Genomic DNA, 23,133 nt, shown 5'->3' on the forward strand with positions numbered 1-23,133 from the left:
CAAATGATGCGTCATACATTGAAATCGGAAAAAAAAGTCAAGACGACACGAGTATTTGAATGTTTGTTTGTATCAATGTTTTGCTACAAAACTGCTAAAAACGCTGCTAACAGCTAGCGGCTAACGTTTCGTTCTAAAACGAAAGAATGTTTACAAGCCAGGTGTCACTTACCGGTAGCCTCTGGCAACAGTGAATCCAACCCACAGATTATAAGTATTTAGTGATCGTTAAACTGTTGTATATTATATCGAGTGGTACTTTAAAATGTTGCCTGTTATGAAAAAAACGAAAACCAGATATTGTTGACACCCCTTTGATTCTGCGACTGGTTTTTGGTCTCACCAGCAGCGTCACTAGGCTACACTTTTAAAAAGGGTGCTATAATTGATTTGCCATTTGTAAGAGAAGATAAATAGAATAAAAACATGAAGGCACTACAACTAGAAATCAGACAGTAACTCTTTTTTTTTCTACAATGCTGAATGCTGCTGTTTAAATTGTTTTAACTTTAAACCAGTTGGTCACTGAGTACTGCAGAGTACTGTTTTTGTTGCTTGAATAAAGGCTGGCAGTCTTTAATAGCCAACTGCTGTTGTGGACTATATACTGGGGAAGTATTTGTTATTATTCAGGAGTAAAACAATAAATACAAATATCGGATTGATATCGGTATCGCAGATACCTGAAGCCCAGGTATCGGTATCGGTATCGGTAGTGAAAAAATGGGATCGGGACATCCCTAACAGTAACGGTACTGGTTACAGATGGATTTCTCAACTCCTAAATGTTCCTGTAAGCACCATTGGGGCCATTATCTGCAAGTGGAAGGAACATCACTCGACCATCAACTGGCCACGCACTGGAGCTCCTCCCAAGATTTCTGAATGGGCAGTCAGGAAGTTAGCCAGAAGAGCAGCTCAAGAGCCAAGGACCACTCGAGCAGAGCTCCAGAAAGGCCTGGAAGCAGGAAACAATAGGCAATGCACACCACCACCACGGTCTCCATTTGCCGTCACCCTGGAAGACTCCATTACTGAAGAAAAGGCATGTTGAAGCTCATTTGAAATTGCATACAGAACATTTAGAGAAGCCCATAGATTACTGGGAGGATGTAGTCTGGTCAGATGAGACAAAAATCTAACCTTGTTTGGAGGAGAAATGGCTCTGCATATGATCCTAAAAAGACCACACCTACAGTAGTTTGGAGGTGGAATCATCATGGTATGGCTGTTTCTCATCACATGGTACTGGTGGATTCCAAATTATCGAAGGGAATATGAATGGAGACATGTAATTCTTGAAAAGAATCTGTTGCCATCCACCAGGATGATGAGGATGAGACGCGGGTGGATCTTCCAGCAGGACAACGATCCAAAACGTACTGCAATGGGTTTAAGAGGAAGAAAATAAATGTGTTGGACTGGCCTAGTCAATCGCCAGACTTAAATTCAATAGAAAAATTGAGGAAGAAATTGAAGATCAAGATTCACCAGCAAGCCCCCCACAATCTTCAAAATTGAAAGATTGTCTGTGTTGAAGAATGGGCCAAAATCAGACTTGATCACTGAGATTACTTTCAGTTAGCGTGTTCAATACCTCTTTCCTGTGTCATTCCCCCCTTCTTTCAATTTTTTGTATGGATTGGAGTGTTACAGTTCCTTTAGCCGCGTAGCTTTATTTGAGTTAATACTGATGTTTGGTCTAAATGTCATGTGAATAGCTGCAATAGAAATATGTTGAATTAACATGTATACATACAGGTGTATACAGTACATCATTGACTGAAATCCAAAGATGACCACCCCCACAATACTTGGTGGAGTCAGCAGAACCAGTACAGTATTATTAATAATTTCTGCTGCACCATCTGCCAGAAGCTCAGTTAATCTTGCCACACCAAATGCTTTAGTATACTAGTTCGTTGACGTCCTAAAAGTTATTCTGTCTAGCAACAGGAACAATTAGTATTACTAAGATATCTCATACTGCTCTGAGTATTACTAAGATATCTCATACTGCTCTGAGTATTCTGTGTGGTCTGACTTGAAAAATCATCATTTTACTGCAAGCCAGAAAACACAATTTTAATACTTGCAAACTTGAGTAACAGCTTTGCTAATACCCAAAGTATGCAATATACAATTACAGGTAAGCACGGTGATGAATGAGGATCAGTGTTAAACTCTGTGGGATTAGCAGGGCTTCATAAAGCTGGAGAGATTTCCTCCAGCATCTCCCAGAGAGAGTGTGTGTGTGTGTGTGTGTGTGTGTGTGTGTGTGTGTGTAGCAAGTGTGTGTGTAGCAAGTGTGCACGTGGAGTAACAGGCTGCTCTTTCTAGCAATGGAAAATCAGAGAGCATTAAAACTTCACCTGAGGCTGACACCAATGCCTTGATTCTATGGAGCTTCTGTGTACCCAGCCAAGTGAACCCCGTTCAGAGTGCCGAGGAATGTGCATTAGCCCCGTCCCGTGTGAGAGTCAAATTCACCTTAGGTGCACCTCTCCCCTTCCCTCCTCCCCCCCCTCAACATCCAATCCCGGAGATAAGGTACCATTTCCCAGCCTTACTGCAGGATGGAATGTGAAGCGGAGTTGGTATCCTCCACGACTGCCATATATCATCCATATGGCACAAAGAGAACTAGCTATGTCTTGCTCTTCCACCTACTGTATTTAACAGGGTGCAGACAATGTCACCATGAACAAAACAACCATTAAGCAGATACATTTCTAACATCCCTTCCAAGTAAAAAGCGGAACCGTCTTATGCTGACCAAGGAATTATTTCCTCCATAATCTTTTAATTTTCACACAAGGGTGCTTTGGGCATCTACTGCAGTATACAGTTAAAGGGCAGTTTTTTTGGTAAAAAACCAATACTACCTGAAAAGAGCGGTTCCAATGAAAAGCAGAATGGGAGTGCACTCTCATTGCCTCCAAAAAAGCAACCTGCACCAAGGATCTGAAGTGAACCGAACCAGACTACCTCCCTAGATGGTCTCAACTCAGGTGGCTTCAGAGGGGGTCATTTAAAACATTCACATACCCATGACCATTTTTGTGAACCAGCCTGAGTTCAAAGATTGTCTGAAAGGGATCATGTGTGAAAATACTTTTAAATACTACTTTATAGATCAAAAGAAAAACACAACTTTCTTGGTGGAAGACCATTATCTGCCAACATATCTTGATCATAAAATTATAACTGACTGCTTAGGTGTAATTAATCATTTAAGTGGTTAGAGTAAAACACCAGCATCACCTGTGGCCTTCTACAACAGTTAGAAAACACAGGCATCCATTGACCAGAGTCTCACATCATAATTGGTATTAGAAATTATTTAATCTTCGAGATTATGTAATCTTTACAAAAAAATTGACAAGACCATAGAGGACGATGAGTTGTGGAATTTACAAGTCTACTTTACAAGTCTAACTTTTTCTTTCAATACCCTAAACTTGGGGTTGCCTGTAATCTTCTTGTTGAAGGTTGCGAGCAGGTCCGCTTCTGATTTGAAATTTCCTTGCCCAGAGAATGAGTAGTAGGCTGCCAAAACCTGAAGGGAACAAATGATGAATTGTGCCATGAATGACAAATGACAACAACTACTTTATTACACCATGTAATACCACTACTGTAGCCAGAGGGGCATACAGTAAAACAGCAGTACAAGCTACTCTTGTAGGTTTATCAGAACGATCTCTGTCAAAGATGGAATTAAAGGGGGGTTGTCCAAAAACACTGACCTCTAACCATTTGTGTGATGCATTCTGCTAAATGGATTCAATAAAAAAAGAAAACATATAATCAATATCAGTTGGTGATTGGCCTACCTTTTTCCTGAGTTTTTTCACCGGGATCCCCTCTTCAGGAGATTGTCTCAAGACCGCCTTTATTGTTCCCTTCCAGTTGAATTTACCTGGGTGTCAAACAAGACCATTATCAGCAAACACGCATTGAGCTTGGAGTTAACAGTGATTGTGTAACTTCATGTTTTATGGGCTTATCACTGCTGAAGTCTGTTTGCTGTCATCTTTGGAACAGGTCTCTTTTGTAAAGAAGATTTATGGTTTTCTGGGTGTTTGTTGCCTTATAATGGATACTGAAAAACAATTAAAGAGCCATGTTCTTTCAAACCCTGAGGACAATTCATCTCAGCTCAGCTCTGAGGGACACAGACAATGACAATGAACACAGACATGAAGCACCACCCTGTCTCCGAGGACATGAATAACTTTTGTAATGCAAGAAATCTGCCCTACTTTTATACTCTCTAATTACCATTGGTTCACAGCATTTCTTAAAACACGGTGCCCATTACAATTGTTCGTGGTGAATGTAACCGTTTCTGCACTTATATCAAATGGGAAAAAGATGATGAAGTCAAGTAGTTTCAGTTGTGTTCGCCTGCCTTTGTCTGTTGTGACAGGATTAGTCCTAGTGCCCCGCCCAGACATTGCCCATCTATCCTTGCAGTCTCAAAAACAGAGAGGGACTGGGTTTTTCATTACATTCTACATTACATAATTATCTCACTGAATACGTTATACAACTTCCCTTGGATTCTTTTTGGGAGCACTCAATTCCTGTAGTGTTTCTCAATGTACAGAATATGTATATACCATATCTGTGTTTTTATATGTACAGTTGAAGTCGGATGTTTACATACACTTAGGTTGAAGTCATTAAAACAACTCGACAGCCACAACAGATTTCATGTTAACAAACTACAGTTATGACAAGTCGGTTAGGACATCTACTTTGCATGCATGACACAAGAAATGGACAACGCCGCCGTCATACTGTGCAGGAAGGAGACGCGTTCCGTCTCCTAGAGATTAACTGTCTGCTGCTACTGTGATGTCACTACTACTGGACAACAGCGCCGTCATACTGTGCAGGAAGGAGACACGTTCCGTCTCCTAGAGATGAACCTACTTTGGTGCGAAAAGTTAAAATCAATCCCAGAACAACAGCAAAGAACTTGTGACGATGCTGGAGGAAACAGGTACAAAAGTATCTACTTTCACAGCTAAACGAGTCCTATATAGACATGACCTGAAAGGCCGCTCAGCCAGGAAGAAGCCACTGCTCCAAAACCGCCATAAAAAAGCCAGACGGCAGTTTGCAACTACACATGGGGACAAAGACTTTACTTTTTGGAGAAATGTCCTTTGGTCTGATGAAACAAAATGTTGAACTGTTTAGCCATAATGACCATCGTTATGTTTGGAGGAAAAAGGGGGAGGCTTGCAAGCCGAAGAACACCATCCACACCGTGAAGCACGGGGGGGCAGCATCATGTTGTGGGGGGGCTTTGCTGCAGGAGGGACTGGTGCACTTCACTAAATATATGGAATCATGAGGAAAATCATGTGGATGTATTGAAACTAAATCTGAAGACATCGGGCAGGAAGTTAAAGCTTCACAAATGGACAAAATGGCTTAAGGACACAGTGAAGGTATTGGAGTGGCCATCACAAAAACCTGACCTCAGTCCTATAGAAAATGTGTGGGCAGAACTGAAAAAGCGTGTGCGAGCAAGGAGGCCTACAAGCCTGACTCAGTTACACCAGTTCTGTCAGGAGGAATGGGCCAAAATTCCAACAACTTATTGTGGGAAGCTTGTGGAAGGCTACCGAAAACATTTGACCCAAGTTAAACAATTTAAAAGCAATGCTATCAAATACTGACTGAAGTGTATGTAAACTTCTGACCCATTGGGGATGTTATGAAATAAATAAAAGCTGAAATAAATAATTTTCTCTACTATTATTCTGACATTTCACATTCTTAAAATAAAGTAATAAAGTAGATCTTAACTCCTTAGACAGGGATTTTTTTTTACTAGGATTAAATGTCTGGAATTGTGAAAATGTATTTAATAAAATAGATACATGTTGGATATGAATTAGTCACTATTTCCAAAGTCACGTTCACCTTCCAGCAACGTTTGTCATTTACATGCAGCAATACTACCCCCTATTGGCCACAAATCGTAAATAGATGATTTAGCTTTGAGGTACAGAATCACTAAAACATCAATAAAAAGCCCTAATGTAAAAAGTGCATGAAGACAAAAACTAACACAGCCAACGTCCTCAGAACTACGGTACCTTTGGACCCTGCTCCCTCCTCAGCTTCCCCCGCCTCGTCCTCTGCGGCCTCTCTGATTGGGTCATCTGGTAGGGCAAAAATGGCAAAAGGGAAGTAAGGGGTCGCAATGTCTCAAGTATTTGTATTTTTTTTCATTTTCAACAGCACAGCAAACAACCGGCTTTAAAACATGTCACATCGTGACGTTAGAATTATAAGGGTCTATCTCCATTTTTGTCAACATTTTGTTTTTTTACATAATCTGATCCATTAGGTGTTTATTAATGTCTGTGTGGTGTTATTCTTTTAAATGTTGACATTTTTGAGTTAGTAATTGATAAAATACAAAGGTTCCATCTCACAGAACATAATGGAATGTAAAAACTTTGACGCTCAATATCTCTGAACTACCCTAAACGGAGATAGAACCTTATAATTCTAAACTCACGACTTGTCACAGTTGCATGTCACAGTTGCCATCTGTCCCTGGTTGCTGGGTCAATAGTAACACCGTTTGTAGAGGACGGGTCACCCACAACCTGGGTTATCAAACAGTATCCAACACAATACACAGGAGAAGCTGAACACAGTTGTAAGTAGCAAGAGTTGCTGTAGTCGTCTCACTTGCCAACAGTAGAAACACACAATCACTTGATAAGAAAAACATGGTGACAATTACTGTTACCCTCTGAACTGTTGTTTTTACTTTTCTTGCCCTTCTTGGTGGTTGCCTGATCTTCTGCCTCATTCTCATTCTGCTCTCCGTCCTGCTCAGAGCTCCTCTTCCTTTTCTTCTCCTTCCGTGTCTCTGTGCCGGTCTCCTCTTCCTGCTGGTCGTCTGTGCTACCGTTCTGCGGACCTTTCACTTTTTTCCCGCTCTTCATCTGCCTGGCCTCTTTGCGTTCCCGCTTGTTAAGTTTCTTCTTGCCAGGGGCCGGCTCCTCTGAGGCGCCGTTCTGATGTGGCTGTTGGCTCCCGTTAGTCTCGGCCTTGCTGTCAGCTGCTGGCTGCTTGGACTCCTCTGCCTGGTTAGGGGTTTCGGGTGCATGTTTAGATTCAAATATTCTTATTGAACAAGACTCAATCATAATATTAATCATATTTAAGATGCACCCGACAATGCATCCCTCCCAGGTATCTCCCAATGCATCCCCACAGTTCTTGTGGCTCAGTTCCCAAACATCCTGTAGGCTACCAGCGTATCTCCCAGGTACCTCCCAGCGTACCGCCCAGGTATCTCCCAGCGTACCGCCCAGGTACCTCCCAGGTATCTCCCAGCGTACCGCCCAGGTACCTCCCAGGTATCTCCCAGGTATCTCCCAGGTATCTCCCAGCGTACCTCCCAGGTATCTCCCAGGTACCTCCCACCGTACCTCCCAGGTATCTCCCAGCGTATCTCCCAGGTATCTCCCAGCGTACCTCCCATCGTACCTCCCAGGTATCTCCCAGCGTACCTCCCAGCGTACCTCCCAGGTATCTCCCAGCGTACCTCCCAGGTATCTCCCAGCGTACCTCCCAGGTATCTCCCATCATACCTCTCAGGTATCTCCCAGCGTACCTCCCAGGTATCTCCCAGTTATCTCCCAGGTATCTCCCAGCGTACCTCCCAGATATCTCCCAGCTTACCTCCCAGATATCTCCCAGGTATCTCCCAGCATACCTCCAAGCGTACCTCCCAGATATCTCCCAGGTACCTCCCAGATATCTCCCAGCGTACCTCCCAGGTATCTCCCAGCGTACCTCCCAGGTATCTCCCAGGTACCTCCCAGGTACCTCCCAGCGTACCTCCCAGCGTATCTCCCAGGTATCTCCCAGCGTACCTCCCAGCGTACCTCCCAGCGATCTCCCAGGTACCTCCCAGCGTGGAACAACATAACATCCCAGATATCTCCAAGTCCATCCACAAGTACAAGTACCAGACAACAAAATGCAATTTAGCATCTAACCAGACGTGCAAATAGTGATATAAAAACATGACAGTGATAGTGATGGGTACAGTATGGTAGAGCTATATACAGTTATGAGCTATGTACAGTTACAGTATGGTATGTACAAATGTAGAAATAGTGGCTATATAAAAGGAGGTATATGCAATGTGCAAGCAATTGGGATTGATTATGCCTCTCTAATGAGGGAGAGTATGTGGATACTTTCAAAACTGGGATAAGTGATGCCGAAACAGGCAAGGGCACTCGTGGTTTAATTAAGTCGCGACCTCCGGCAAGCCACTACAACAACACTCATGAAATGAGATGGAGTGTTGCATCAGAGCTACGCTTTGACCCGTCACATCAGTCCAATCAACGGACCCTCCCCATCAAAACATCAGTCTACTCACGCTGCTGGATGCTGCTGAACAGATGTCCCAAACCTCGTCATGCAGATTAGATTGGTGGATTTTCAGGCTGTTCCTCATCCAGTTCTGAGTAGGGAAACATGCGAGAACATCAGAATGACACCTTTCTTTGTAATAAATTATTTATTACAAAACAGTACACATGAAAAACTCACAATTATAACACCAAACAAAATAAGTGTCTGTCCTGACTTTTCCCCTTTATCTTACCCCCCCCCCCCCCCCCCCACTATAAACACATGAGTAACCCCCCCCCCCCCCCCCCCCATGGCGATAACATCCCTTCCCCCCCCCCCCCCCCCCCCCCCCATAGTTCTTCTACACTATATTTGGTATATCATAAAATCATAACAGTACAATATTTACAGGTTACATCCACATACAACACAGTTTACGAACACAGTCACTCCATCAACTGTTTTATCTCTGATATTGCAGAGGTCCATGTTTGAATTGTCCTTTCCTTAGCTCTGTGTATTCTGGCTATATATTGTTCCATGTAAAGTATGTCCAGGAAAGACAGCAGCCAACATCAGAATGACACCTAATGGTCTGCACTACTTACAACAAGACCAGGCTATAGACAAGAAGACAAGCATGTCTTGCTCAAGCATAAAACGATGAGAGAACAGATGCCAAACAATATCCGACAGGCTTACCTGGAACTTTGCCTTCTTTCGTGGAACATTATCATAGGAACTGACTTGGTTGAGCACATCCTTCAACTTGGCACTGATTCCTGGTTTATTGATGGCGTCTTGAATTTTCTAGAGGGGGAACAAATGAGTTCGTTTATCTTTTGTTTAGTTAACTTCCATTAGTTCATCTGTACACTGTATGTTATCATACATTATAGGGGGGAAAACAGATCATAGATCGTTTCATTTACCTGAATCCACTGTTGCTGTTTGACATCGCCTTTATTTGACTTGGCCTCATATCCTTTGCCCCCGTACTTCTGATCCTCGGTGATGCATTTGACATGTTCCTTATAGTCGTTACCCCTGTTTGAGGATAAGGGATTAGGACACACGAAAAAGGTGATGACTAAAGCATCTTCTATACAGTAACTAAACAACCATGATGTTGACCACTCACCAGAAGTCTTTCCCGCAGTCTATACATGAGAGAACTTGACACCCACGGCACATATTCACGTGTTTATCGACTTGTGCTTTCTTCAGGGATTCTCCACACGCGTTACACGTGAAAAACACCATGTTGAATCAGAGGCTAGTTAAAGAGGCTTTGGTTGAAATCTTAGTTAGTTGACTAAATGGTACCTAGCTACAGCCAAATGAAATGTGGCATTAAATACGATTTGGAGATATCGTTAAATGTAGCCGTACTTAACTTTTAAAATTAGCGAGCTTTAGCTACTTGCGAGTTCAAAACCGGCGGATGACAAATTGCTGGTTTGCTAAATGTGCTTTCCAAACTAAGACACATGCGGCAATGGTAGAAAGCTAACATCAGCCAAAGTAGCCAAGTTATAAGGCCAGGCCAAGGCAGCAAACTGTACAGCGTTATTCAAAACCCTAACGCTACCATCTGAGAAGTATCATTCCCATAGGTAAGGCGTTAATAACGTAATTATAGATCTTTCAACTAGCTATCCATGTGTTGCTACGTTCGTCAGTTTCTTCCTTCTTGGGGGGTATTCCATCAACGTTGCGAAATGAAAATCCAGGCTTATTTTGGTAAGTCTCGCGACAGTTGCCGAAATAAGGCTGGATTCTCTTTTAGCTCGCGAGATAATCCTGGGTAGTTTTAGCGACGTTGATGGAATACCTCCCCGCGAAGTTTTCAAAACACACGTGATTGTTTTCGAAAGGAAGTGTTACGTTGTTTACATTCCGAAGACGAGAGCAACAATACTCGTTCCGAGTGTCTCCCTGTCCCAGTCCGTCGTATTGTTGACTAACTCTATCATCAAAACATGTAAGATGTTTCTAGAGGTGTACTTATGTAGCACTATCATAAAAGCAGTTCCGTTGAGTCTCATAGATGTGTTGACTTGTTGGCTTGGTGCAAGCCAAGCCAGGAAGTGAAGCAGCAGTAAGTAGAAAGTGGCTGATCATCCAAACAGGAGAGGTGAGTTGTGGAGACACAAGCCAGCGAAAAGCATTATTTTAAAATATATGTTATTTTGTACAAACGTAATAACATTGACATCTGGTGTTAATATGATATCTTTTTGAATGGAGACAGTTGCTGCATCTGTTAAATGTACTTGCACTTGATGTGTCGTACAGACAAAGCACAGCAGCATGCTAACCCGATTAGCCCCTTTTTGTTCAAAATGTGTCATTGTTGGTCTCAAAGCAGACAGTATGGCTCACACTATATGTATGAGTTTGTGCGGTAACTCCGAACTCGTGTTGTTATGTCTCTACAATTGTGTATTGATATACTATTCATTATCCATAATGCTGGTCTGAATTTGCTACACCCCCCTAACAATTATTATAAAAACTGTCTTCATACAATTCGGTCTTTAATGATACACAGTATCTGTCATATTCTCCTCCTCTCACTAGGCAGCACTAAGTTTTTCAAGTATCTTTGAGGGACCAGGCACGGCAGGCAGATGCAACAACTAAAGGGCTCTGCACACAGCGTGCGATTTCTGTTGCGCGTCAACGTTCCATTTTGAAGTTTGAATGGAAGTCTATGAGAACATCGCATTTACCCACACACGGCCCCGATTTTAATCGCACGGCGAACATTCGATTCCATTCATTTTGAATGGGACAAAGCACACGGCGTGCGAGTTTTGTCGCACTGTCAAATGAATGGAATCGAATGTTCGCCGTGCGATTAAAATCGGGGCCGTGTGTGGGTAAATGCGATGTTCTCATAGACTTCCATTCAAACTTCAAAATGGAACGTTGACACGCAACAGAAATCGCACGCTGTGTGCAGAGCCCTTAAGTCACACAGGGCATGCTGCACATGTGTTACATAAAAGAACACACAACAACAAGGCTACATTGTTAATGATATATGTACAACATTTTGTTGTTGCTTTTCTGTTCTATAGTTGTTTTGATGGCCACAATTCGTAGGATCGCCCGAAGACTGCAGTAAGAACATGGACATGTTGACCAGTCACAGCTCATACCTTCTTCAGCAGTTACAGGAGCAGAGGATACAGGGGCTGCTCTGTGACTGTATGTTGGTGGTCAAAGGAGTCTGCTTCAAAGCCCACAAAAATGTCCTGGCTGCATTCAGCTCCTATTTCAGGTGTGTGATTGACGATGACCTCCAGAGGATGAGGAGGAATTAGAACTAAGCCTATTTCTTCATGCTGTGGGTGTCCTTATGACTTATTCGTTGCTGTTCTGCAGTTAACACGTCAACGTAAAGCGAGGTTCCACTTTGTTTACATTTGAGTTGGTTTAGTCAATCACCTAGAGTTGTGTTTAGGTGCAAACCTTGCATCTTTCTATGCAGAGCATTTGGTTGCAGAGCATTTGATTTGTAATCTAAAACAGACACTGTTTACTGTAAAACAGACACTTAAGAAAGACTCCATGGCACATTGCTAACTTGCAGAAATCACCCCATTTAACACTGATGTTTTGCTCAAGAGACCTTCATTAAGGCCTTCAAACAAGGCCATTCCACTGCTGTACTGAAACAGGGATTCAACTGATTAGTATTGACATGTGAGTGTTCTCTCAGTACAGTTTGGTAGACCATAACCTGATGAAGGTTTCTACTTTTGTCCCTTTAGGTCTTTGTTCCAGAATTCCCCAAGTCAGAAGAATGACGTGTTTCACCTGGTCATACAGGATGTGGGGGGGATCGGTCAGATACTGGACTACATGTACACCTCCCACCTGGAGGTCAACCAAGACAACGTTCAAGCCCTATTGGACATCGCACAGTGCTTGCAGGTCCCCAACGTCCAGAACCTGTGCAACACTTTCCTGAAACCGTGCCCTCCTGCTGTGGAGACTCACACCCCCTCGTTCTCTTTGTCTGGCGTCTTGGCGTCAGAACAGGACTGCCTCCTCGGGACCGGTCTTCCTCAAGAAGTGGACCTTCATTGTCCTCCACCGGAGGCCCAGAGGCCTGCCTTTGGCAGTGGTGCTGGGGACCTTGACCACTCTAAGAAGCTGCCAGTCCCAGCGCCTCACTGCAATACCCCTTGTGAGACCTCCGGCAGCACCCAGGCGGTCCCGGAGAAGCAGATGGTCCATGGTTACAAGCTTCGAAACTTCTACAGCAAGCAGTATTTCAAACAGAGTGCCGCTGAGACGAGTAATGCAGCTTTAAACCAAGGCCCGAGCCCCTTAGTGGTGGTCGAGGAGCAGCAAAATGTTCAGCTGCCGATCGCCCGGCCAAGCGGGGACAACCCAGTCTGCTCAGGGAATGCTGTTCAGTCAAACCTGCCCTGTCGCCCTTTGTCAGTCGATAAGGGGTTCAGGTCAACGTTGCCCGCCGAAGAGCCTCCTTTAACTACGCTTAATTCTGAGGGAAACGCCTCTCTGGTCAACAAACCAATGCGCCCGAAGAAGACAGTCTATCTGAAGAAATACAACTATCTCCGGTCTCAGAAGGCTCTAGAAGAGATGTGTGCAGCAGAGCCGAGGAGCGAACCGGTCTTCAACAGCTGCCCTGAGGAGCGTCACAAAGAGGAGGAGGTGGCGGCCCAGAACGAGCTCAATACAGTGTCCGTGGCCTGCCACACTGGAGACAGAGAAGTAGTTCCTGAGTCAGTTATGGATTCTCAGCTCCCCAGTCCCTCACCTGTGGACGAAGTCGAACCTGACCCGAAAACTGTCAGAGACTCTCTGGAACCAACCGGGCTTAGGCAGTATTGCTGTGAGATGTGTGGGAAGACCTTCAAACACCCAAGCAACCTAGAGCTCCACAAGCGCTCCCACACTGGTATTTGATTGATCTCCTTACCAATAAATGTTGATGAGCAGTTTGGGGCGGCTGTGGCGCAGGAGGTAGAGCCACCGTCTAATGATCGCAAGGTTGGCAGATCGGCGGTTCGAGCCCTGGCTGGCCACATGTCGAATTGTCCTTGGGCAAGACACTGAACCCCAAATTGCTCCCAGATGAGCGGGCCGGCACCTTGCATGGTAGCTTGCCGCCATTGGTGTGTGAATGTGTGTGTGAATGGGTGAATGCGAGGCCGTTGTAAAGCGCTTTGGATAAAGGTGCTATATAAGTGCAGTCCAGTTTAATCTGGACAACGAAAGAAGTAAAGTACTTCTTTCGTAGTAAATGTCTGCTCTCCATTTGCTGATAACAACAGAGCTATATACAGTATAACAATGTCTCAATGTTGCTCTTAGTCAGGTTACTGTGTGGATTGGAACAAGCCGATGTGACCGTGTCCTTATCCTACCAAGTGATTTACAAGTATGAATTCAAATAATGATTCCTATTACTAGCCTATATGAATAACAAATAACAAGACAAAACAAAAAAAGCAATTTTGTTTGTGGTAGGTCATATAAATGTGTGGGGACAAATCCAAAAGGTTATGTGCTAGGTTGTTGTAAGGATGTGATGAAAAGGCTAATAGCACAGGGCTAATGGACGTTTCTGATTTGTCTTATCTTACAGGTGAGAAACCTTTCCAGTGTAATGTTTGTGGGAAAAACTTTTCACAGGTAAGGACGTTTAGTTCTCCTTTGGTGTAAATATATCAATGACGGAATTCATCATTAATTGAAGTAATTTAATGTCTTCAGGTAATGGGGAGATTTTCATGCTGACTTGGCCTTTTTTTTATTCGTTCTAACAGGCGGGTAATTTGCAGACACATTTACGGCGACATTCGGGGGAGAAACCATATATCTGTGAGCTCTGTGGGAAAAGGTAAACAGATTTAGTCTTTCATCTTGTTCAACCCAATAGAAGACCTTTTGGGATGTGGTAGAATCTGTAGCAATTGCATGATGCAATCATGTCATCATGGACCAGAATGTCAAAAGAATGTTTCCAACATCTTGTGGAATCAATGCCATGTAGAATTGAGGCTGTTTTGAGACGAGAGAGAGAGAGAGAGACATAATTCATTAGACTTTCGTAAACAATCAGTCAGTCAACAAACATGCCACAATAAAAGGGTTTCAGTCAGAATGTGATGACAGAATGAGATTCAACTGTCTGTGGCATTTGAAGCCTTCATTTCAACTTGTCACTCGCTCACTGTCATCTCCAGCTTTGCTGCTTCGGGGGATGTCCAGCGCCACATTGTGATCCACACAGGACAGCGGCCACACCTGTGTGATATATGTGGACGAGGTGAGTGCCAACCAATAAACAACATTGGACGTAACTTCTTACCTCTGATCGCACACAATCTGTGCATCTCTGTTTGATTTTATCTAACCAGTTGAGTCAGTTAAGAACAAATTCTTGATATACATACAATGATAGCTTGACACGGCAAGTGGCAATTGAGTCAGATAATAAAGAATGATTTTTAAGACAGACATCACAATACAAAAGGACAGAAACACAAGGCAACAACACAACATTCACTCACGTATCAAATGCTTGAGAGATGAAACTAGGCAATGTCTGAATGTACATACTTGACGTGCTTGACTCTAAATGTGACACAAACAACTTAGCAATTATTTGACCCTAAATGATCTCTTTGATGACTTTCAATCAGGCTTTCGCCCCCTACATAGCACTGAAACAGCCCTTACCTTAATGGCCTTCATGTAAACACAGACTCCGGTAAAATCTCAGTTTTGTTACTACTAGATCTTAGCGCTGCCTTTGACACTGTAGAGCACAACATTCTAATAGATAGACTAAAAACCTGGGTAGGACGTTCGGGCACTGCCCTAAACTGGTTTAACAAAACAGAGATAATTGTATTCGGTGCACCTGACAAAAGATTGAAAGTCAGTGCAAAACTTGATTCTCTCTCTTCAAACAAAAAAACTGGTCAGAAATATTGGTGTAATTCTAGTCTCCAATCTAAACTTCAACAGCCACATAAACTCGATAACTAAATCAGCCTACTATCACCTTAAAAAGACCTTGAAAAACTCATCCATGCATTTGTTTGGAGTAGACTTGATTATTGTAACGGTCTACTAACAGGCCTATCTAAAGGAGCTGTTCGTAAATTGCAGCTGATCCAAATTGCCGAAACCAAAACAAAGAAGTTTGAACACATTACACCAATACCGAGAATTGTATTCAAAGTCTTCCTAATTACATACAAATCACAAAATGGTCTTAATACTTATCAGATCTTCTCCCACCCACTAAGGCCCCTAAGGTCAGCTGAGACTAATCAGCTAATCATTCCAAGAGTGAAAACCAAACACCGTAAAGCAGCATTCAGTCACTCTGCTGCATGCTCCTGGAACATACTCCCTGAAGAAATCAAACAGGCCCAAACTAAGCTAAAAATCGTTATGTTCTGCAGCAGTTATGGTTAAACACTAACACTCTATCTATGCCTTCTATCCATTAACTATTATCTTTTTATCTTTTTACTTCTTATACCTGCAGCAGTTATGAGTTTTATTATCCATAATCCAAGCGCTATAAATTCGCTGCAAATATAGGTTGTTAGAATAGGTTGTTAGAATGTCTGTTAGAGTGTCTGTCAGAGTGTCTGTCAGAGTGTCTGTCAGAGTTTCTGTTAGAGTGTCTGTCAGAGTGTCAGAGCGTCAGAGCGTCTGTCAGAGTGTCTGTCAGAGCGTCTGTCAGAGCGTCTGTCAGAGCGTCTGTCAGAGCGTCTGTCAGAGCGTCTGTCAGAGCGTCTGTCAGAGTGTCTGTTAGAGCGTCTGTCAGAGTTAGGGATGGACGGTTTTTCGGTTAAACCGAAAACCGGGGTTTATATTTTTTTTTTTATCAAAACCGTCTGAAACCGGATTTGTCAGAGTGTCTGTCAGAGTGTCTGTCAGAGTGTCTGTCAGAGTGTCTGTCAGAGCGTCTGTCAGAGCGTCTGTCAGAGCGTCTGTCAGAGCGTCTGTCAGAGCGTCTGTCAGAGCGTCTGTCAGAGCGTCTGTCAGAGTGTCTGTCAGAGCGTCTGTCTGTCAGAGTGTCTGTCAGAGCGTCTGTCAGAGCGTCTGTCTGTCAGAGTGTCTGTCAGAGTGTCTGTCTGTCAGAGTGTCTGTCTGTCAGAGTGTCTGTCAGAGTGTCTGTCAGAGTGTCTGTCAGAGTGTCTGTCAGAGCGTCTGTCAGAGCGTCTGTCAGAGCGTCTGTCAGAGTGTCTGTCAGAGCGTCTGTCAGAGTGTCTGTCAGAGCGTCTGTCTGTCAGAGCGTCTGTCAGAGTGTCTGTCTGTCAGAGCGTCTGTCTGTCAGAGCGTCTGTCTGTCAGAGCGTCTGTCAGAGTGTCTGTCTTTCAGAGCGTCTGTCAGAGTGTCTGTCAGAGCGTCTGTCTGTCAGAGCGTCTGTCAGAGTGTCTGTCAGAGTGTCTGTCAGAGTGTCTTTCAGAGCGTCTGTCAGAGCGTCTGTCAGAGTGTCTGTCAGAGCGTCTGTCTGTCAGAGCGCCTGTCTGTCAGAGCGTCTGTCAGAGCGTCTGTCAGAGCGTCTGTCAGAGCATCTGTCTGTCAGAGCGTCTGTCTGTCAGAGTGTCTGTCAGAGCATCTGTCAGAGTGTCTGTCAGAGCATCTGTCTGTCAGAGTGTCTGTCAGAGTGTCTGTCTGTCAGAGTGTCTGTCTGTCAGAGTGTCTGTCTGTCAGAGTGTCTGTCAGAGTGTCTGTTAGAGCGTCTGTCAGAGTGTCTGTCAGAGTGTCTGTCAGAGCGTCTGTCAGAGTGTCTGTCAGAGTGTCTGTCAGAGTGTCTGTCAGAGTGTCTGTCAGAGTGTCTGTCAGAGTGTCTGTCAGAGTGTCTGTCTGTCAGAGTGTCTGTCAGAGTGTCTGTCTGTCAGAGTGTCTGTCAGAGTGTCTGTCAGAGCATCTGTCTGTCAGAGCGTCTGTCAGAGTGTCTGTCAGAGCGTCTGTCTGTCAGAGTGTCTGTCAGAGTGTCTGTCAGAGTGTCTGTCTGAGCGTCTGTCTTTCAGAGCGTCTGTCAGAGCGTCTGTTAGAGCGTCTGTCAGAGTGTCTGTCAGAGCGTCTGTCTGTCAGAGCGCCTGCCTGTCAGAGCGTCTGTCAGAGCTAGGGGTGTAACGGATCACCTAACTCACGGATCGGATCGTGTCACGGATTTTGAGTCACGGATCGGATCATTTTTCGGATCAACACAAAACATATATATTTTTTAATAAAAACAAAATTTTCCTTGAATTCTGTAAAAACACCACTTTTAATGTGTGAAACAAAAAAACAAAATTCAAGATGTCAAAACTGATATATATATCACATATATATAACATCTATATATAACAACATATATATATAACAACATATATATAACATCACTGCTGCAAAGTAACAGAGTACTTTTTTTGTGTGTTTACACAATCACCCAGGCTGCTTAGCGGGTGATATGACGTGATATAATTGGGACAGAGATGAGTGAATGAATGTTGTTGTCAACTCAGTACACATGCAGAGAGTGAGAATAAAGCGCACATGATTGTTTTTCTACCGGTTACATTTGAATGAATGAATGGTCTTTATTGTCATTGCTACAGTACAGGTACCAAACAACGAAATTTAGGAGGGGTGGCTCCCCTGGTGTTAGGAAAGAAAAAAAAAAAAAGTTTTTTTTTTTTTTTTTTTTTTTGCTATTGATCCGCGGTACACATGCGTTCCGAACCGTGGAGGGCGATCCGAACGGATCACGGATTATCCGTGATCCGTTACACCCCTAGTCAGAGCGTCTGTCAGAGCGTCTGTCAGAGCGTCTGTCAGAGCATCTGTCTGTCAGAGTGTTTGTCTGTCAGAGTGTCTGCCAGAGTGTCTGTCAGAGTGTCTGTCAGAGCGTCTGTCAGAGCGTCTGTCTGTCAGAGTGTCTGTCTGTCAGAGTGTCTGTCTGTCAGAGTGTCTGTCAGAGTGTCTGTCAGAGTGTCTGTCAGAGCGTCTGTCAGAGTGTCTGTCAGAGTGTCTGTCAGAGCGTCTGTCAGAGTGTCTGTCAGAGCGTCTGTCAGAGCGTCTGTCAGAGCGTCTGTCAGAGTGTCTGTCAGAGTGTCTGTCAGAGCGTCTGTCAGAGCGTCTGTCAGAGTGTCTGTTAGAGCGTCTGTCTGTCAGAGCGTCTGTCAGAGCGTCTGTCAGAGTGTCTGTCTGTCAGAGCGTCTGTCAGAGCGTCTGTCAGAGTGTCTGTCAGAGTGTCTGTCTTTCAGAGCGTCTGTCAGAGTGTCTGTCAGAGCGTCTGTCTGTCAGAGCGTCTGTCAGAGTGTCTGTCAGAGTGTCTTTCAGAGCGTCTGTCAGAGCGTCTGTTAGAGCGTCTGTCAGAGCGTCTGTCTGTCAGAGCGCCTGTCTGTCAGAGCGTCTGTCAGAGCGTCTGTCAGAGCGTCTGTCTGACAGAGTGTCTGTCTGTCAGAGTGTCTGCCAGAGTGTCTGTCAGAGCGTCTGTCAGAGTGTCTGTCTGTCAGAGCATCTGTCTGTCAGAGTGTCTGTCTGTCAGAGTGTCTGTCTGTCAGAGTGTCTGTCAGAGTGTCTGTCAGAGTGTCTGTCAGAGCGTCTGTCAGAGTGTCTGTCAGAGCGTCTGTCAGAGCGTCTGTCAGAGCGTCTGTCAGAGCGTCTGTCAGAGCGTCTGTCAGAGCGTCTGTCAGAGCGTCTGTCAGAGTGTCTGTCAGAGCGTCTGTCAGTGTCTGTCAGAGCGTCTGTCAGAGTGTCTGTCTGTCAGAGCGTCTGTCAGAGTGTCTGTCAGAGTGTCTGTCTTTCAGAGCGTCTGTCAGAGTGTCTGTCAGAGCGTCTGTCAGAGTGTCTGTCAGAGTGTCTGTCAGAGTGTCTGTCAGAGTGTCTGTCAGAGCGTCTGTCAGAGTGTCTGTCAGAGCGTCTGTCAGAGTGTCTGTCAGAGTGTCTGTCAGAGTGTCTGTCAGAGTGTCTGTCAGAGTGTCTGTCAGAGTGTCTGTCAGAGCGTCTGTCAGAGTGTCTGTCAGAGCGTCTGTCAGAGCGTCTGTCAGAGCGTCTGTCAGAGTGTCTGTCAGAGCGTCTGTCAGAGTGTCTGTCAGAGTGTCTGTCAGAGCGTCTGTCAGAGTGTCTGTCTGTCAGAGCGTCTGTCTGTCAGAGCGTCTGTCAGAGTGTCTGTCAGAGTGTCTGTCTTTCAGAGCGTCTGTCAGAGTGTCTGTCAGAGCGTCTGTCTGTCAGAGCGTCTGTCAGAGTGTCTGTCAGAGTGTCTGTCAGAGCGTCACGCAAGATAGCGGTAAATACAGACCAGTACCTGCAATCTCACACACCATATCTATCTTGTTTTATTCATTGTCTTATTATGTTGTTAAATATTGATCTATTTATTTTCTATATACAGTACAGGCCAAAAGTTTGGACACACCTTCTCATTCAATGTGTTTCCTTTATTTTCATGACTATTTACATTGTAGATTCTCACTGAAGGCATCAAAACTATGAATGAACACATGTGGAATGATGTACTTAACAAAAAAGTGTGAAATAACTCTAAATATGTCTTAGATTTTAGATTCCTCAAAGTAGCCACCCTTTGCTTTTTTGTTGTTAATAAAATAAAACATTGTTGTTGTTAATAAAATATATTATAATAATATAAAATATATATATATATATATAATAACATATTATTATTAACACATATTATATTTAATATGATTATTATATATTGTATTAACAACAAAAAAGCAAAGGGTGGCTACTTTGAGGAATCTAAAATATAAGACATATTTACAGTTATTTCACACTTTATTGTTAAATACATAATTCCTATGTGTTCATTCATAGTTTTGATGCCTTTAGTGAGAATCTACAATGTACCAAATAGTCATGAAAATAAAGGAAACGCATTGAATGAGAAGGTGTGTCCAAACTTTTGGCCTGTATCCATTCTTGCCATTTTTATTTCTATTTACATTTTTTATTACTATCCTTCTTTTTCTGTATTTCTTTTATGCTATATGTAAAGCACTTTGAATTGTCCCTTTTGAATGAAATGTGCTATACAAATGAACTTGCCTTGCCCTGCCACGTTCTAGTCTTTTGGTCCGCATATCGGAAACCAATCAAAATGTTTGACTTTTCTTTTGAAACAACGTTGTTGAGAATCACAACACAAACTCGCTAGTCAAGCCAAAATACTGCAAATACTGCAATGCCCACTGCTACATAGTTAACTATAACACTACTTTACATTGCACAACAAAACAACCTGTGTTAGTTGACTAGCGATGTGTCGTTGATTTTCAACAATGCGGAAATGTATTCACATTTTTCGAAAGAAAAGTCTGACTTCCTGAACAGAAAATGGCTACTAAATAGGTCACAGTATGAACTTTCGGACATGGTGGCCATAACCTACGTGAACAGCCACAACTTTTAATGGTAAGACTTTGTATTTAATAGTGCCCTATATTGAATGTAGCCTACATTATGTTCTTGCTCAGGGTTCAGCAACTTTAGCAACTTGAAGGAGCACAAGAAGACTCACACCACAGACAAAGAGTTCACCTGTGACCAGTGTGGGAAATCCTTCAACATGCACAGGAAGCTGCTGAAGCACAAGGTCCGACACACGGGAGAGAAACCACACAGCTGCGAGACCTGTGGTACTGTCCTATTCAACATATAGATGTGTAATAAATGCCTGTATGCATATATGTCTATATAGAAACATTTATGGGCTTATTTTTCATAAGTAGCTAATTGGGCCGTTATTAGGTATTACTAGCCATGTATTTATTCAGTGGTTTCTGATTCTCATGTTATTAGTCGTGCAGTAGCTGTCCAGTTAGATGTGATTTGTGTCTAATAAGTGTTCACTGATCTAAAGTGTTATCATTATGTGGTATATTTCAGTTAGTATTGTCTTTGTTTCGGTGGCTTTCTGCATCCTCGTCGTCTCTAAGCTGTTGGTGCTGTGTGTGTGTGTGTGTGTGTGTGTGGTGAGATTGTAATAGAAGTCGTTCTGTACCTCAGGAAAGAGCTTCGCTGGCTCAGGCGACCTGCGCCGGCACGTACGGACACACACCGGAGAGAGACCCTACAGCTGCGGCACCTGCGGCAAGACCTTCACCCGCTCTGCCGTCCTGAGGAGACACGGGAGTGTCCACTGCAGGCCCGCCCCCGGCGGGGGAGACACCAGCCCAGACATGGAGGGCTCAGAGCAGCTTGGCAGCACAGACGAAGGAGCCCCGTTCCCCGTCTGCCAGGGTAAAGCCCCGACACAGGCCCCCCCCGAGCACGAGCAGCCCTTCCCCCCTCCTGTGATGCAAACCCGTACCTCCCCAACCCTAACCCGTACCGGGGCGGAGAAGCCTTCTCCGTCAGCACACGTGGAGGTCCACCCTGCCACCAGCGTCCACCTCAGGTCAGCCTCTACCTCCAACCCCTTCCCAGAGCTGCGGCCGCTCGCCCCCCCCCACCTCCTCTCCTCCTCCCAGCAGGAGAAGTGCCCTCCTCCTCCTCCTCCTCCAGCGGACACCCTGAAACTGGCCAAACCTCACCTACCTCAGGAGCCCGTATACGGGCCGTACTCTGAGGATGCTGCACCCAGTGTCGCCCCCTACAGGGCCAACGAGGGACCCTTCTTTTCCAGCGTGACACTGTGGGGACTGGCGATGAAAACACTGCAGAATGAAAACGACATGGAGCAGTGAGATCTGGGTCACGTTTAGGACATGGAGCAGTGAGATCTGGTCACGTTCAGCCGGCCGCGACACGGTAAAAAGGTTTTGAAACTGAAAACTAAAAGATGGGGTGTGTTTTGAGCAAAGTGCATGCAGCACATTCTCCATTCCGGAACGTTCCCTTCTGTCTCCTGCCTATTGAACATGACCCTTGAGTCCTAAAATCCTTTATGAAGGAAGACTGCTTAGCACTATCCAAAAGATTTTCTAACTTGAATTAATAGAAGTGTATCTACCCAGCTCTCAGGTATTTTCATTTGCATAACATTGACTGCTTTTGAAAACAGCACTTTGTTAGAAAGATGGATAAAATGCTAAATTATTTCCATGTATTTTCTTTTGGGATAATCTGTTAAGCACTGTTATGAAATAAATTGTGCAAAAATTATTCAGTTCTTATTTTATATTTATTTTTTATCTGAGAAATGTTTTATTCTTTTTTTCATTGATGGTACCAACATCTTTTAAATAACAATGAAGAGTGAATTTTTCACTTCAAAGAGTAGTCACATAAAACAGTAGTCTCATAATACAAATAATGAAACTGAGAAAGAAATCATATCTGTGTGATATTTATATGTTCACTTCAACCACGAGGCTCCAATTGTCTGTCTGAGCATTGCTTGTATGAGATTATGAGGAAAAGAAAGCTTACATTAAAACACCCACTAAGACTACTGAGGGATTTATTACGAGCTCATCATGGCTTCAATCTCCCTCTGTATGTTCCTGCTGTGTTATCTCTACAGAACAGGGAGTTGGTCTTTCTATCCTCCATCTACTCTACGCACTTGAGTTCCCTCCCTCCTCCCCATGGCACTTACCCATGACACTGTAGCTTGGCAACAAGCTGAACATAATATTATGCATGTGGACTTGAAGTAATGAGAGTTATCACACGCACTGAGGAGTGACACAAGAAACCACTGCATTGCCTCTTTGGATGTCTTCTGTTTCTGTGCCTCCCTGAACTATA

General features: G+C 43.9%; 2 protein-coding genes across 2 annotated transcripts; one reads left to right on the plus strand and one right to left on the minus strand.

Moving 5' to 3' along the window:
• Window positions 1-3,326: 3,326 nt before the first annotated feature.
• On the minus strand, window positions 3,327-10,100 carry lyar (Ly1 antibody reactive homolog (mouse)). The gene is made up of 8 exons (XM_080529348.1): window positions 9,554-10,100; window positions 9,345-9,459; window positions 9,115-9,222; window positions 8,438-8,521; window positions 6,785-7,124; window positions 6,120-6,185; window positions 3,837-3,922; window positions 3,327-3,559 (listed from the first exon to the last, which is right to left on the minus strand). The coding sequence occupies exons 1-8, from the start codon at window positions 9,673-9,675 to the stop codon at window positions 3,422-3,424; spliced, it is 1,059 nt and encodes a 352-aa protein (XP_080385474.1). The 5' UTR covers window positions 9,676-10,100; the 3' UTR covers window positions 3,327-3,421.
• Window positions 10,101-11,549: 1,449 nt separating this feature from the next.
• Window positions 11,550-22,127, plus strand: zbtb49 (zinc finger and BTB domain containing 49; the record flags this gene model as incomplete). Its single annotated transcript, XM_080529349.1, has 7 exons — window positions 11,550-11,701; window positions 12,195-13,354; window positions 14,045-14,091; window positions 14,226-14,299; window positions 14,646-14,728; window positions 20,916-21,077; window positions 21,448-22,127. 7 exons carry the CDS (start codon window positions 11,550-11,552, stop codon window positions 22,125-22,127), a joined length of 2,358 nt encoding a protein of 785 aa, XP_080385475.1.
• Between the last annotated feature and the right edge of the window lie 1,006 nt (window positions 22,128-23,133).

Source organism: Nansenia antarctica (assembly GCF_963989245.1).
Source record: "Nansenia antarctica genome assembly, chromosome: 4".
Taxonomy (NCBI): Eukaryota; Metazoa; Chordata; class Actinopteri; order Argentiniformes; family Microstomatidae; genus Nansenia; species Nansenia antarctica.

Bases quoted from the DNA above. Each gene is read 5' to 3' on its own strand.
- lyar (XM_080529348.1), bottom strand. From the start codon at position 9,675: ATGGTGTTTTTCACGTGTAACGCGTGTGGAGAATCCCTGAAGAAAGCA. The intron at 9,223-9,344 runs GTAAATGAAACG...TTCCCCCTCTAG, and splicing joins AACAGCAACAGTGGATTCAG to AAAATTCAAGACGCCATCAA. The intron at 6,186-6,784 runs GTAACAGTAATT...TTGCCCTACCAG, and splicing joins TAAAAACAACAGTTCAGAGG to ATGACCCAATCAGAGAGGCC.